General features: G+C 36.1%; 1 protein-coding gene across 1 annotated transcript in view; it reads right to left on the bottom strand.

Moving 5' to 3' along the window:
• Positions 1 to 17,123, bottom strand: part of IQUB (IQ motif and ubiquitin domain containing) — a 729,710-nt gene that overhangs the window by 37,833 nt on the left and 674,754 nt on the right. The window contains exon 12 of the mRNA XM_044088765.1: positions 13,236 to 13,421. Coding sequence (XP_043944700.1) covers positions 13,236 to 13,421 — 186 coding nt within the window. The remainder of the gene's footprint in view (positions 1 to 13,235; positions 13,422 to 17,123) is intronic.

Below are 17,123 nucleotides of genomic sequence, written 5' to 3' on the forward strand. Positions count from 1 at the left end.
CCTGAAGTGACCATTGGGAGAAGAGTAACCACTGTAGGATTCTCGTATGCATCCTGGCTAATGGAACGAGGGTTATGGCTGAGGCCATTGTTCCCCATAGTTTGAGCACTATCTTTGCCTTGACCTTGTGTTTGGGAAGAAGAAGTAATATCTGTTGCTTGAGATTTGCAATCCTCTCGTCAGAAAGGTGCGTCATCATTGAAATGGTGTCTATTTCTGTGCCTATAAAAGTAACATGCTGACAGGGCAACAAGGCAGATTTTTGCAAGTTTATTGTAATGCCTAGCTGAGCACAAATTTGTAGAGTCGTGTCTCTGGCCTGTAGAAGTAGATGCTTGGTGGTGGCAGTTAGGAGTCAGTCATCCAGGTATGGAAACTTCAAAATCCAAGACATCTCAAGTGAGCCGTTATTGCTGCCATGCATTTGGTGAACACTCTGGTGGCTGTGGTGAGACCAAAAGGCAGTGCATAAAACTGATAGTGACTGGCTCCCACCCGGAAGCGTAAATGACTCCTTCATGCTCTGTCCATTTTTATGTGGTAGTACGCATCTTGGAAATCTATCGAGCACATCCAAATGTCTTTCCCTAAAAGGGGAAGTATAGACTGCAGTGTCACCATTCTGAACTTGGACTTCTTTACTGATTCGTTTAGTTTGCTGAGATACAATATGGGCCTCCGGTCCCCTGTTCTTTTTGGTACTAAAAAGAATCTCGAGTAAGTTCTGAATCCTATCTGGTCTGCAGGGACGGTTTGGATGACTCTTTTGTTTAGCAAGTTTTGGATCTCTATGGTTGCTTGATCCCTGTGATTGGGTGGAACATCAAGAATTTTCCTGGTTCAAGGAGGGGGGGTAGAAAAAAGGTATGGAGTATCCTCTGGATATTATATTTTGTATCCACTTGTCTTTTGTGATGTTGTGCTAGGCTTCTGGGTACAAAGCTAGCCGTCCCCCAACTGGCTCCAGAGTAGCACAGTCGGACCTCCTTTCATGAGTGCTGATAGGGACATCCGTGAAAGGAATCACAGTCACACTGATTCTGCAAACCCCCTCTGCCTCTAGGATGGCGTCTACCATCTCCCCCTCTGCTCCTAGGGAAGGAATCACCTCATGCATATGGGAAAAATCCCTGGGATTGTTTGAACCACATCTTCCCACCTTTCTGTCCTTTAGAATAGGGTCTTAAAGGGACAGAATAAATGTACTCCCAACAGCAGAAAGAGTTTTCCCTTCCTGCTCGCATCTGGTGAGTATATCCTTAACTTTTGGTCCAAACAGTGAGGAACCATCAAAAGGGGCATTTGTGAAGGTAGACGTAAAGAGTTCCATGAAGTTATACAAGCGCATTCAGGAGTGTCTCCTCAGGGAAACTCCTGAACCTGCTGCCCTACTCGCTCCATCTGCTGCGCATGATATCAGTCGCAGATTGGAGTTCACAATGGAATTTAAGGTGGATAACTGAGTGGTAACCTTTTCTGGTACCCTCGCAGTTGAAGTACCTTGTAGAGTATCTCCTAGTTCCTTCAGGAGATCTATCTGAAGCCTTGTAAAATGAGTAAGATAATTCAGCAATCTGAGAGTAAAAGTCACTGAAGAAAAAACAAGCTTCCCATATCTGTCCATCATTTAAGACTCCTTGTTTGGCAGATGAACAGATGAGGATGTCTCTGCAAACTCCTTCTTGGTGGCTGCTGCAAACACCATAGCATCTACCGGCAAACCTTTTGTCAAGAAATCCTTTTCCTTGGGGGCTGATCGAAATTTGTTTGGCCTCCTAGGACTGGCTCCATGGTGTCAAGGGATTCCCACACCTTTCAACCGACCAAGGCCATGAGCTCATCAAAAGGTGGAAACACCCAAGAGGCTGAAGGTTGAGATCTGAAAGCCTTCAGGTACACAGACTCCTCATCATAAGGGGTGATGGTAGGCCAGCCACCTCTCTGTTTTAGGATCTCAAGGATATCTACGAAGGATATATCATCACAGGATGACCGTGGGGACACTTCTAACTCCTCGAGGTCAGTGTCAGAGGTGACAGACTCATTAGGGGAGTCTACATGCTTCCCCTTGCATGTTTTCTTCTAAGGAGGCTCGTCAGAAGGGTACTCTGGGGAGGTCTCACAAGAATGGGGACCACCCAGAGAGTGTTTCTGAGGCTGCATATCTCTGCTGTCCTTTGGATAGGCTAGCGCCAAAACAAAGGCCGGTGGTTTTGGGGGAAGAACATTATCATCCTTTCGTAAAACTGTAGATATGGCCAGCACAGTCCTCATCAGCTCGAAGGCCGACTCCCCCAGCTTCAAGGACACCACCAGTTCTGAAGAAGCAGAGGTAGCCCCCGGATCCAGGGAGATCAGCTCCAAAGCCAATGTAGGAGCCAAGCTCAGGCGAGCTGACGCACTGAGAGGTAGACTAAGAACTGAAGAGGCTCGGGTCCTGCTGAACTTCAGTTCCTAGACATTATGGACAGCACTGAGAGTGTCGTAGCAGATATTGGTTCTGGAAAGGCCACTTGGGCTGCTGGAGCCGAAGGTTCTACTGCAAGTGGTACCGAATATTCTGGCTCCAATAGACTGTTAATGGCTCAGAGGAGGAACAGTAGTGGTTGACAAAGACTTGGATGACTCCAAGGCCAGTTGGGCAGGAGCCAAGAACACATTTGCCAGCCCCGGTGCCTTCAAGAGTCTGTGCACCACCCTCTCCACATCTTCATCCAATAGGATTCTAGAGGACCTAGAAGAAAGGGTTGGAGAGTGAGATCTCTGAAAAATAGGTGATCTCAGTGTAGGAGAGACTGGTGGGATATCTGTTGACTGGCTCCAAGCTACAGAATCCTTTTTCGGCTCCGAAGTACTTGAGCCAATACAGGCATATCGATTGTAATAACCTCAATCAGTTCCAAAGGCAGTGGAGCTGATGAGGTGAGAGTCTTGTTGGTTTTTGAAATTTTTTCAGGAGATCAGATTTCTCGGAGGATACTGAAGATGACCTTTTCACAGTCTTTTCTTTCCTGCTAGGAGACCTTGTAGATTGTGAGGAGGAAGAACTACCTAAATCCTCCTCAAAGGATGGTTTCAGGAGACCTTTCAAAATCAACTTGTTTTTCCTTTCTTGAAGGACTCTCGAGCTAAAGGAATGACAAAAAGTACAAGTCTCTTGTAAGTGAATCACCCCCAAACAGTGGACACATACCCTATGCCCATCCATTATGAACATTTTCTGAGTGCATTTTTGGCATTTTTTTAAATCTGAAGGTTTATGGTCCTTTTCTTTCAATTCTTTAGACATAATTGCAGAAAAAACAACTCTAGGGACAAAGAAGACATTAATTTAGCCCTCTAACTTAAACGGAGCTTAACTATTGGAGGGAAAAGAACAAGCACAACACAGGAAAGCCAGAGTGGACTAGGTCCTCTAACTTAAATGGGCCTAGCCCTGCCCAAAGGAAGGGAACACAGCATGCAGTAAAGGCAAGGTCAGTCTAACAGGGGACTAGGTCCTCTAACTTAAACAGGCCTAGCCCTTGAAAAAAATGCTTCACTAAGCCTAGAGAAAAAACAACACAGAAGCCAGGAGGTTAAATAGCAACACAATGGACTAAATAACAGCAAGTCCTGTAATTCAAACAAACGCTATCAAAACTAGTAACAGCCAACAAGGGCTCAACAGCAAATACTAAATATAGATAATCTAACTACCACTATGGGATACCAACAAGATGCCTGTGGAAAAAATATCTGCCAAACAGTTGACAAATCAGCGACAACAATTTAATAATAAACTATTATCTAAACTGTAATGCTACCTATATTCTAAATAACAGCATTCTAACTAAATACTAACTAGTAGAAAAAACAGTCTACAAATATGAATAAAAATACAGAAAAAGGTTTAGACTTAGCCACGGCCAAGAAGAGCACTTCTTTTTTTTTTTTTTTTTTTTTTTTCTTCAAAACAGGTTTATTGTTTTAACATATAAGAGAAATATCATAACAATTTTATACAAGTAATTTAAAATATATATTATTATAATATTCAACAAAACAACTAAAGCATTTACAAAGACATTCACTACAATCAGATCAATTAATTAAACTAAAATACCATGCTATTGAAATTAGAATTTTTTTAACAAATTTTGTAAATTATCCCATACAATATAATAAGATGTTTTTCTAGTTGTTCTTGACCTAATTGTGTTTATTTCCATATGGCACACTATATTCATAACATTTTTAAATTCATTGAACGAAGGAGGTGTATCTGAAATCCAATTTCTGGTTATTATTTTCCTAGCCACTGCTAGAATAGACCATAACAAGGGAAGCTTAACCTTTTTAACACTTTGAGGTACAGGTGTGTTGAATAATATAAGAGATTTAGAAATAATGAAATTATCTGTAAAAAGAGCCTGCAAAAATTCATTAATTGACTTCCAGTATTCTTTCAATTTTATACAGTCATAAAACATATGAGCCCAGTCAGCATTAATTTCTACATTACATCTCTTACATAGATTATCTTTATTATTTATTTTATTCATCATCAAAGGTGTATAAAAAGATCTATGTAAAAATTTCCATGTATAAAGTCTCCAGACAATGGAAGACGTAGTTCTATAGGCAGATTCCAATATATATTGTTTATCTTGTTGATTTGGTGGGTCCCCATTAATAGAAGTGAAATAATTTCAGTATGTATCTACACTGTAAAAAGTTTCTTGTCTGATAATTTTATGTATGTATGAAAGTTTACCTTTATCAGAAACTTTATGTTGTAAATTTAATATCAAGTAATCAATCAGTGTTGGAATAGATTCTTTAACTGTTATAGACATTATATCTATTTTATTAATGAGATGTTGTCTAAAGGTCTGAACCTCTTACCAGCAAGTTTCTCTTAGATCAAATTCTTGTTTTAAGAAATCTAGATTTTTAACTTTATTATCAGATATCAACTGATACCAGTATTTTAGATCATTATCTATAGCTAAATGAGTTCCTTCAGAAGTAGATGACAAAAGCATACCCTGAGTATACATTATAGGGAATATAATAAAATTCCATTCCCTATACTTAGGGTGCATGAATATAAAGTTACGATAGCTAATAATAATATTTAATGGGTAACAAACCATATGTTTAGGTGTAATAGGTGAAGTACAAAATTCCTTTAGTAACCATAACATGGAGTTATTTACAATCATATTTTTATGTGTTAAGGAGATTTTCATGAAGTGCATACTAATTAGCTCCCAATAATCTTTCCATTTTGTGACATATGACTGATCTATTAATAAAGTAATAACTTTTACAATAGAAGAGATAGTATATAAATTAAAGTCTGGAAAAGAAATACCCCTTGAGACCAGCTATTAGTATGTTTCTTTAAAGCAATCCTAGGTCTATTAGGTGCCCATAGGAAATTTAACATTAGTGTATTCAGTTTCTTGATAATTATTTTTGTAGGTGGAAGTATTATTGATTGTATTAAGTATAAAATCTTGGGGAATATTATCATTTTAATAATTGTAAGTCTCTCCTCCATAGTAAAAACATATTATTCCAGGTATTAAAAAGATGTTGTATATTAAGAAAACAGGTATTATAATTATTATATATAATAGATTTAATATCTTTAGATAGTATTATACCTAAATAAGTTATCTGACCTGAATTGGGTACATATTTAGTAAAATCACTAATGAGAATATTTTTTCATGTATATATAGGTAGTATTTTAGTTTTTCTTCATTGAATATTAAACCAGAAATACTTTTAAAATTCATCATTTTATCAAATAGAGACTGCATAGAAGAATTAGATCCTGCTGATGTAATTAGAACATCATCTGCAAAAAGTAGAATTTTGGATGTTGTATTTTCATCTATTTCAAAACCCTCTATGTCAGTACTGTTTCTGATCAAATTAGCCCAAGGCTCCATTACTAAAGTGAATAATAGTGGAGAAAGTGGACATCCTTGTTTTGTACCTTTAAAATGAGTATTTTTGTGAAACATATGTTCCTACCTTAATATAAGCCAATGTTCCTTTGTATAAATGCTCAATTAGATTTACAAATGCATCTGAGAAGTTTGTGCACTTCAGTAAAGTAAACAGATAGTCCCAACTTACTGAATCAAATGATGAACTTATATCAAGACTAATAAGTGTTAAATCTTTCTTTTTCCTATTTGCAAAATCAATTAATGTTAAAGTTCTTCTTATATTATCAAAAGTATTTCTATTTACAATGAAGCCTGTCTGATCTATATCTATAATGCCGGGGATGATTGTCTTCAATCTATCAGCAAAAATACTCATAAACATTTTATAATCAACATTAAGTAATGAGATGGGCCGATATGAAGTACATCTAGTTGGATCTTTATTAGGTTTTAAAATTGGCGAAATAAATGTATATTGCCAAGATGGGGGGGGGTTATTAACTCAGTTTGGGCCAAAATAAAAACCTTATGTATTAATGAATATGTACTTTTACAAAGGATTTTATATATCTCTGGTATAATACCATCATTACCCGGTGCTTTGTTTGATTTAAGCTTATTTATTTGTGTAATAACCTCTGTATATGAAATACTTTTGTCCAATAGTTTAATCTGTTGTTTATTAAGCTTTTATTCATGTTTGTGGTTATAAACTCCTTTATTTTATCTTTAGGTTCCATGTTAATGTTATTATGGTTAATTTTGTGAAAGTGATTTCTAAATTCATCTAGTATTTCTGGTATACTAGAAACATTCTTCTTTTCCTTAGAGAAAAGATTTCTTTGATATGGTTTTGTTTATTCAACCTTTTAGTTTTATTTTTAAGTCTATGTAAGTACTTGGGGTTTATTGAATAAGACAAAAACTTGTATTTCTCTAAAGTTATTTTAACTTTATGAGTTAAAATTTCTTTGTATTTCTCATTTAGTTTGTTTATTTCTTCAATAACTTTCTTGTCTATAATATTTTCTTTATTATTATGTTTATAAGAGTCTAATTTACTTTGAATATCTAACAATTCCTTATCCCAAGATTTCCTTTTATTATTATACCATCTGATACTTTGTCCATATAGATATGATTTTAAGGCATCCCAAACATAGACAATGGAGACTTCAGAAGTATTATTTATGTCTAAAAAATGGTTTACTTCTGAAAGTATATATTCTTTATAGTCTTTTAGTTGAGTTAAGTATGCTGGTATCCTTTTGATCTGAACATTATGAGTATTTTTATCATGAATTCAAAACAATTGAATTATGATCAGATATAGGACATGAAATGATTTTGGAATTAATTAAATCTGTTACCATCTGGTTAGAAATAAAGACCCTATCTATTTTTGAATAAGTTTTGTATCTGTTAGAAAAAGGTGTATGGTAATGATTTTGAATCTATCTGATTATTAATATCATTCAAATGATAAGAATTAGCAAAATCATTTAAATGTTTTGCATTAGATGTAATTCTTCTTTTTCCTATAGTGGTAGTATCACTTTCATGTAGTATACAATTAAAGTCACCAGCTAAAATAATATCTCCTATAGAGAATGATATGACCTTATCAAGATGATGTTTCACTGTATTAATACCAATTCCAGGTATCCAATATACATTAATTAAAGTGTAAGTCTTCCCATTAATTTGTATTGTAACCATACAAAACATTCCTTTGCCATCCTGATAAGACTTAATGGTTTTAGGAATGGGCATACTTTTATTCCATAAAATAGCCACTCCTCTTTTTTTCTGAGTGTGCTCTGAACTAACCAATACTGTATATTTGTTTGTGGTTAGTTTATCAATATCTTTTCAAGAGATGGGTTTCTTGCAGGAAGACTAAGTTGGCCTTATGTAAATTAATGTATCTTATTAGGCTTGCCCTTTTACACGGATTATTCAATCCATTAATGTTTAAAGAAATTCCTTTTAAAGATGTCATTTGGCATTTTTAAAACTTAAGAATCTTATGATCAAAATAACAAATAACAACATAAGTAATGTTACATCTCCTCCTTTAGGTGTACCTTTAAATATAGCTGTATTTATTGAATCTCTTATGGGATTTTGTATAGGATTCAATTTTGTTTGTAGTGACAATGAGTGCACAAAATATATTGTGGATGTCAAAACTATATACATATAACAATGAACAAGTGAAAATAATGTAAGGATTAAACCTTGCATCCAGCCTGGAGTTATAAACTCCAACTTAGAGTAGTATTTACCACTCAAGTTAACCCCCTACCCTAAGCAGCAGTACCTCAGCTACCACCTTATCAATTTAATACTAGTTATATTTAACTGAGGTTAATAGTTTTCAATTCAATTATCTAGCAAGACAAGACTACACATTTGGTAAAACAGCATCATATAAACTAAAATAAACTTTTTTTTAAAAAAACTGTTCATACTACTATATACATCTATGTAATATAAAACACTTGTATTCAAATAGCATTCAAATAATCTTGATGTTAGAAATCAAGAAGAGAGAAAATAAGTTCTAACATTCATTTAAATCAAAAACTTTGGCTAATATGATTCAGACATTACATATATTAAGATGCATCTATTTTCTGTCATGTAAATGCAGTCAACAGCTTCCAAAAAAAACCTTGAATTGCTTGTATATGAGCATTTTACCTATACTCATTATTATCAATAGAATAAAATATTGTATTTATAGAAATTGTTATAAATCATACTGCATAGTTATGCAGATTCTCAGAAACACTTGCATTATTGTAAAAAAAAAAAAAAAAAGAAGCCATCACACACACTCATATATACATATATATATATATATATACATATATATATATATATATATATATATATATACACACACACACACACACACACACACACACACATATATATATATACACACACACACACATATATATATATATATATATATATATATATACACACACACACACACACACACACACACACATACATATATATATACACATATATACACACACACACACATATATATATATATATATATATATATATATATATCTGATCTCACTGAGTTGTGTCCTTGCTGAGCACTATCCTACTTGCTGCCCCTACAATAAATCTGTCTGCTTCATACAAAATAATGCACAGCAAACACATTTTAGTAACCAGATTTTACAACCATGCTATACTACTGCTTTAAAATATATCACATGACAATTTCTTCCAGAATAGAGTTATAAAATTATTTATGCTTGTCAATCAGATGAATTAAATGAGTTATAGTAATGTATATGTTTGGAACATAAGTTTTTAACACAGATTATTATGCTGCTGTTAAGTAGATTTTCAAAAACACTTGAATAAATGTTTCATTTTCTATGCCTTCTAAAATAAGACATTTACTTACTACAAGAAACTGCATAATTTAAACTCATTATAACTGACATATGTTATGAATTATAACATAGATATTTAAGTAATTATATAAAATAACTCACATTTAGATGTTAAAGAGTTCATTTTCCTTCACATAGTCGCATTTGCATCAGTTCTATTTCCTGGTAGAGTGTTCTTCCTGAATCTGTGATGTGTCAGTGTGATATCTAGGTCAAAGGTTAGACTGACTGCTTTCAGCTTCTCTGTGAGAATTCTGAGAATTAAAGCTTTTGAAGTAGCTCATGGACACTGTGCATGAGACAGCCCACATCCCAGATTGTCTCCCTTAACATTTTGGCGGGAAACTTATTAAAAACTAGTGACAAACATTCATTTAGCAGTGTAAACATGTAAACATGACAAAACCTTCACGATGTATTTTACAGGTTATTACAGCCTCTATGTAAGTGAAATTAAGCCCAAAGTTATTAATAAGTAATAAAACTCAATATTTTTGTCCCAACTCAATTTTTATGCAAATCTTATTATTTACTGTGTCTATATGATCAAAAGCATTTCTATATGTTAATAAAGAAAAGAAAAAGAGAGTAGAAAATAAAAGAGTGTAAGGCAGAAATAAAAAAATGTAAGAGAATGCTATAAGAAGTATATACAATGGAATATTACTTACTGTTTATATTAATAGAGTTAAAAATAAAACATATTATTTACTATTATTTAGTTCTAATTATTATTAGTTAAAGCATGACAGATTATTTACAAACAAGCATAAGCAGTATAATCAAGAAAGTATAATTAGGAATAGCATTTGAAGAACATATAAACTTTGTACAAGGAATAAATATGTTATTATTCTATTAATCATATTTTCATTACTCTTCTCTCCCTGCCCTCCCCCACCCTTTACCCACTACATAATCTAAATAGAATGTCATTGTTTAAACAAAGAATAGAAGAAAAGGAGAAGAAAAAAAAAAGAGAAAGAAAAAAAATGTATCAAATTACTGACCTTACTTCTCTTTTTCAGAAAGAGAAACAAATTGAATCATAGCTTGTTATTAGTTCTTCTGATATTTTGATTGGTTATTAAACAAAACATTTCTTTGCACACAGAGAATAACTTTGATTAAATCTTTTTCAGAATATTTGTGGCTTTCTGGAAATGCAGGAACTATATTTAAAAAGATTAATAATGAAATAAAATGATGAGAGAAAAAAAAACATAGAACAAATCATTTGTTTTTTAGTCTCTTCTTCTCTGAAGTCTTCCACGAAGTTTCAGTTGCCAGTCTTTTTAATGAAGGACTAGCCCATTCCATTTCCTCTATTTTATCCAAAATCTTATTTTTTTTGATAAACAGTAAAGCAGAGTCTAAGTCATCAAAAATGTTAGGACCATCAGGAAGGAAGATTTTAAGCTTGGCAGGAAACAGAAGGTATGTTTTAAACTGTGCTTTTTTAAGCTCCCTTATTAATGGCAGAAAAACTTTTCTTTTAGCTATTACCATGGAAGAATAGTCATTGTCAAAATGCACAGTTGTCTCATTAATCTTAACAGGAGCTTTAGCCCAAGCAGATTTAAGAACCATCTCTTTATCAAAAGATGATAGAAATCTAACTATAACTGATCTAGGATAGTTTTTGTTAGAGTTAGTATTAGCTATAGATATATGTGCTCTTTTGATACCAAAAGAGAATGCTTCTGGTAAGTCTAAAGTTTTAGGGAGTCATGTTGTTAAAATAGAAGTAATATTGTTACCTTCAATATTTTCTGGCAGTCCAAAAATCCTAATGTTATTGCGCCTAGATCTATTTTCCAGGTCATCAAGCTTTGTTTGTAAATGTGTATTTTGTTTCAGCAGAAACTCAATGTTGTTTTCCTCTTCTTGGATTCTATTTTCCATGTCATTCACAGCTTCTTCTATGCCTGACATCTGGATCTTCTGTTGTTGCAGGTCTATATGTAACAAATCTATTTGTTTTGTAGTTTTTTCTGTGAAGGTATCTATTTTAGTATCCATTTTATCCATCTTAGCAGTAAGTTGCTGGATTATAGTTATCAGAGACTGAAGTTCTTTGTTGATGCTGGAGTCTTGAGAATTTGTCTTGCTGGAACTCATTTCAGACTGATAAACTGACAGGAAAATTTCCAAAGTGATTTCTGACAGGAATATTGTTAAAATTTCCTTTCTTTTTTAGATATAGCTCAAGAACTATATAAAACAAACATATTTAGAAAGAAAATTACTTCAAAAATTAATTTTTTAAGTAATTAATTCATGTCAGTGTAATGAAATTGGTGGAGCTGAAGAAATCTGCTGCTATCCTGTGTTCATCCTTGGCCACGCCCCCCAAGAAGAGCACTTCTGAACTCGTAAAGCTGCAAATGAGATCTGAGAATTGATACCACTGCATTATGGGATACCTACCTTGACACGAGCCAACTTAGAGACTTCAAGCTTTGTAATCGGCCAAGTCGGAGCCAAGGATCGGCTCTGAACCCACATGTAAAAATGAAGGCGAGATAGAACAACATACCAACTGTATATATAAAGACTTGAAACTTCCAATAACATATAAACAAAAGTGAGACAACTTAATTACCCACTGTTTATCTCTTTCCTGGAATAAACTCCACATACCCATTAAATGGAGGGATACCTTAGTATCTTTCAAAAACAATCCTGATGACTGGATGAACAACCACAAACATATTGATGACGTGACCTTCTTTGGCCTTTTAGGAGAAGAAAGCAGGCCATGTGGATGCACTGAAGCAGAAACTAACTCATGGCTTAACTGCTTTGCAATTTCTATGAGCCTATTCAAAGCTGGCCATGAGGGTGGATGCAGTGAAGCATAAATTAAGTCATGGCTTAATTTGTTTGCAATTTCTATGGGCCTATTCAATACTCAACTTTAATACTAATCAGTTGCCCAGATTTTTGGCAGGAAATACTTTTCAAGAGCCTTAGAACCTATTTTCAATGTTTGCAGGCTGAGAGGTATGCCCATGGGGGTTTATTGTAGTACTGGAATTATAGGTTCATTTGTTCATAGATTAGTACTAGGCTAACTGCCCTTGTGGGCCATTTTCAGCCTAGCCAATTACCCCATGTGAGAATCGAACCATGCACCTTATGTTTGTAAGGTAAACACCTTAACCATTATGCCAACCTCCCACCCCTCCCAATTCAGAAATGTATGCCAATACTGTAATAATGTAATTGTAGTAGGACCAAAGCACTTCATGGGGACATTGCAACTGTAGCAAGATATTAGCATTTGTACTGAACAGCCGGATACAGTTTCGAGTAGACCACCTTTTTTCACCTCATAGTGAGAACCTTTCACAAAGCACTATGCATAAAGAAGGTGGTGCTAATAGCCTGGAAAAAACCTTCACTTGCTGAGTTGCCTAATGCTTAATGATGTTAGTTGTGACATTTATGAGGACATCCTCATACCTGATATGTAGATTACTTAAGCCTACTTCAAATATCAAATGACTGATGAGAAACTACGATCAGTGCAACACAGCCCAAAAGCAACAGCACAGGTTAGTACCCAGCTACAAGTACAGCTGGAGAAAAACTGTACTAATACTGAAGACCAAAGAAGGCAAAAACACCCATGTTATTAATAAATGCTGACTGCCTCATAGTCACATTGCTTTAAAAGTAAAATATCAGCAAACATGCATTTACTTTTTTAAGTAACTAGTAACAATATCTTTGCATTCCAGTACACAGAGCTGCGTCTTTCAAGAAATCTGGATGCTATGCAATCCACTCATACTCACGCTGAAGATTTACAATTAAAATGTAGACAGATATGTTTTTATTCTTTAATTACCTGAATAGCATTATCCAGTTTAAGATGAGCAGCAGCCTCATCCTTTGTGAGAAGAATACAGTTCCAAGGAGACCATTCGTAGTATTTATCCCATCTGATCAGCACTAGATCAACCAGATCATTGCAGGCACTCAGAGCTGACTGACACGCCCAAATATTTTCAACCAGGTACTGTAAATCCTGTTCCTACAACATAAAGATAAAAGAAAATAATAATTAGTTCCAATTTAGCTAAAAATATACATATATATATATATATATATATATATATATATATATATATATATATACACATATATATATATATATATATATATATATATATATATATATATATACACATATATATACATATGGATGCACACGATTACCTTCTTAAATCATTTATTTCTATTGCATATTAATTATTCCTTCATTTTTAATACACTATTTAATTGCATATATTTTGTTTTCCACTTAATGTGTTTTCACATTCTGGGATCAGACAGACCTTGGTCCAGTCATAGGTTTATAGGTTCATAGGATGATACCAGGCTATTGGCCTGGAAGCTCTTATAAGCCTAGCCAAGAATTTTGTCCATGTTCCCTCAAAGTCAGCACCTGTTCCCCCTGTCCAGCAGGGATACAGTTGGGATCCCAGGGGTGTATTTTCTGTTTCCCATCCAGTCATCCAGGTTCCTCTTAAAGAGGGGTAGAGAGGTACTCTGCTTGACATGGAGAGGGAGTCTATTCCATATATGTGGGCAGTCTTTGGAACACAAATCTATCCCACCAAGTTCTATTAATATCACAGACCAGGTTAAGGTCTTGCATGCAGGTTGCTTGAGCAGAGTTTGACTTACAGATATGCAGCAACTCCATCAAGGCTGGGTCTGAGATGGCCTTGTATGCCAGACACAGGTCACCTCTGAGCAGTCTGTATGAGCCTTAGTAGAGGGATAGACCTTTTTAGCCTATCTGTATAGGATACGTGTTTGACACCCTGGATTTTCCTGGTCAGGAACCTCTGTGGTCTCTCCAGTTGCTGCATGTGTTTGGCAAGGTACATGCCGAAGGGGGCACTGTACTCAATAATGGGTCTGATAAGGGAGGAGTACAGGGATGTTATCACCTACTTGTTCCTAGATGAAATACCCTTATTTATGAGGTGGATCATGTATAAAGCCTTCTGTACAATGGAGGCAACATGGTGGTCAAAATCAGGTTGCTATCAACCTGTGTGCCCAATTCTGTCACAACTGATTGCATGCTTAGTACATTGTTATTTATGTGATAATTAGTGGGGATGCCATTTTCCCCAAAGGGAATAATGATGCATTTATTGGCATTCAGTTTGAAGCCAGGCTTCTGGCACCAGTCATTAGTTTGGGTAAGGCCCTCTTGGAGGATGTTCACATTACTAGGGGAATTTAAGACAGCACCCAGCTTGTTGTCATCTGCAAACTTGGTCAGCCGCAGACCACTCGTTTTGGCTTGCACTTCAGAAAAGTATATCCCAAACAGTAAAGGGCCCAAGACCGATCCTTGGGGTACATCGCTCATTATGGGTCTACTACTGGAGGTGGCTTCCTCTATTTTGACTGAGTGGGTTCTATCAATGAGCCAGTTAGCTACCTATCTGGTAACATATGGGCTGATGCCTACCTGGGAGTGTTAATCTATTATGCCCAAGTGGGGAATAGTGTTGAAGGCTTTGGCTAGGTCAAGGTAGGCAGTGTGCACTCTCTTCTCCTCATCCATGGCTTTGGTGACTGTTTCCAGGAAATTAATCAAATTTAACAGGCATGATCTCCCTTTGACAAAACCTAACTGTGTGGGGTCAAGCGTTTGGAGGTCAGCCAGATCAGTGCTCTACCCCAGTTAAACTGTTTAAATAAATAAATATATATATCCATAAACACATATGTACGCACATACAAATATATTCTCACACACACACACACACACACACACACACACACACACACACACACACACACACACACGCAATGTATACAAAATTCATAAACAGTTATTGTATACCCAAAAAAGAAGTTATGTCTTACCATAACATTCCATCTGTGTTGTTTATCTTCTTTCATTCATCACTGATGGGCTCGGTTCCGAGCCCTCAGAACGTGTTGCCCTCTTTACCAAGCTCATGCCAGCCAAAAAACTCTTGAGCTAAGTCCCAACCCAGAATGCCCTTCTCCTTGTTACCTCAGATCGAATTTTCTAGAGATAGAGAAGTAAAGCCAAGGCCACTTCTGCACAAAAAACCCTAGGACACCACTTAGACCCAAAGCATCTCCCAGGAGCCTTTGGAGGGGGAAGGAGGGTGGGAAGTGATGAATGAAAGAAGATGAACAACACAGATGGAACATTATGGCAAGACATAACTTCTTTATCTGCTATTGTTAATCATCTTTCCATTCATCACTGATGGGACAGAATCCCAATCTACCTTGAGGTCCATGGACGGGCCGTTATCGAAGAACATTCCTGAGTATCATTGAGCCGAAGGCAGCTCTCCCTCTGGTGACCACGTCCAATTTGTAATGATTGATAAAGGTATGAGGCTAAGCCCAAGTAGCTGCTGTGCAGATGTCATCCATGGAAGTCCTAGAATGGAAAGCTACAGATGTTGCCATAGATCTAGTGGACTGAGCTTTAACTTTTGGCATAGGTTCATTACTGTGGGAATAGATGAAGCATATACAGTCCCTTAGCCATTTTGATAATGTAACCTTGGAAACAGCCTCTCCTATTCTGGGCCTAGAAAAGGAGATGAAACGCTATTCAGATTTATGAATAGATTTGGTCCTGTCTAGATAAAATCTCAATTGTCTATAAACGTCTAAGGAGTGAAGGCAGTAGTCTTCTCTACTGGCAAAGTTGGGAAAGGTAAATCAATGGTCTGGTTTATGCAGAATTCAGAAACAACTTTGGGAAGGAAGGATGGATTCATCCAATGTGATACTCTGTCTTTATGAAGGACCAGATATGGCCTCTTGATACACAAAGCTTGTAGCTCCGAGACCCTCCTAGCAGATGTGATGGCTACTAAAAGCAGGGATTTCCAAGACAAAAACTTTAGGTCACACTTCACAGCAGTTTCAAAAGGTTTTTGAGTCAAAGACTGAAGGAGTAAAGTGAGGTTCCATGGTTCCACAGGCTGTCTGACAGGAGGCCTGATATGAGAGGTTCCCTTGAGGAAGGCCTTGCAAAGGCGTAAAGAGATAAGAGGAATGCCATTTATACCATTATGGAAATTAGAAATTGCTGCTAGGTGTACTTGTACAGTAGAGGCAGAGGCTCTATTATCAAAAAACGTAGCCAAGTATTGAAGTACTGCAGTTACTGGAGCCAGATACGGGTCTACCATGTTATCCTTGGACCAGATGGAGAACCATTTCCATTTATCCTGATATAGTCTTCTGGTGGATGGTTTATGAGAGGCCAGAATGATGTCTGGAACAGGTGAGAAGAGATTAGCTTGCCTGGCAACTAATGGAAGTGGAGAAACCAAGCCGTCAGCTTGAGACTGGACAGATTTGGGTGACTCAGCCCTTGGGGGTGAGTAATCAGATCTGGTAGAGGGTCCAGAATCCATGGCAGGTATATTAGGTGAGGCTGAAGAAAGGGGAACCAAACTTGTTGTGGCCAGAACTGAGCTATGAGGATCACCTTGCTTCTCAACCGAAGAGCTTTCTTTAGAAATTGAGGAATCAGGGGAATGGGAGAATAAGCATAAAGAAGTCCCGTGGGCCAACTGTGGATTAGAGCATCCCTCGGTGCCTCCCCTCCGGGGGAAGTAGAGCAAAATAGCTGCTGCACTTGTTGTTCAATGGGGAGGTGAAGATGTCACAGAAAGGCTGGCCCCAGTGGCTGAAGATTTCTGTCGCCACC

This window comes from Protopterus annectens, chromosome 11.part0 (genome assembly GCF_019279795.1).
Source record: "Protopterus annectens isolate FY-2018-M chromosome 11.part0, PAN1.0, whole genome shotgun sequence".
NCBI lineage: Eukaryota > Metazoa > Chordata > Ceratodontiformes > Protopteridae > Protopterus > Protopterus annectens.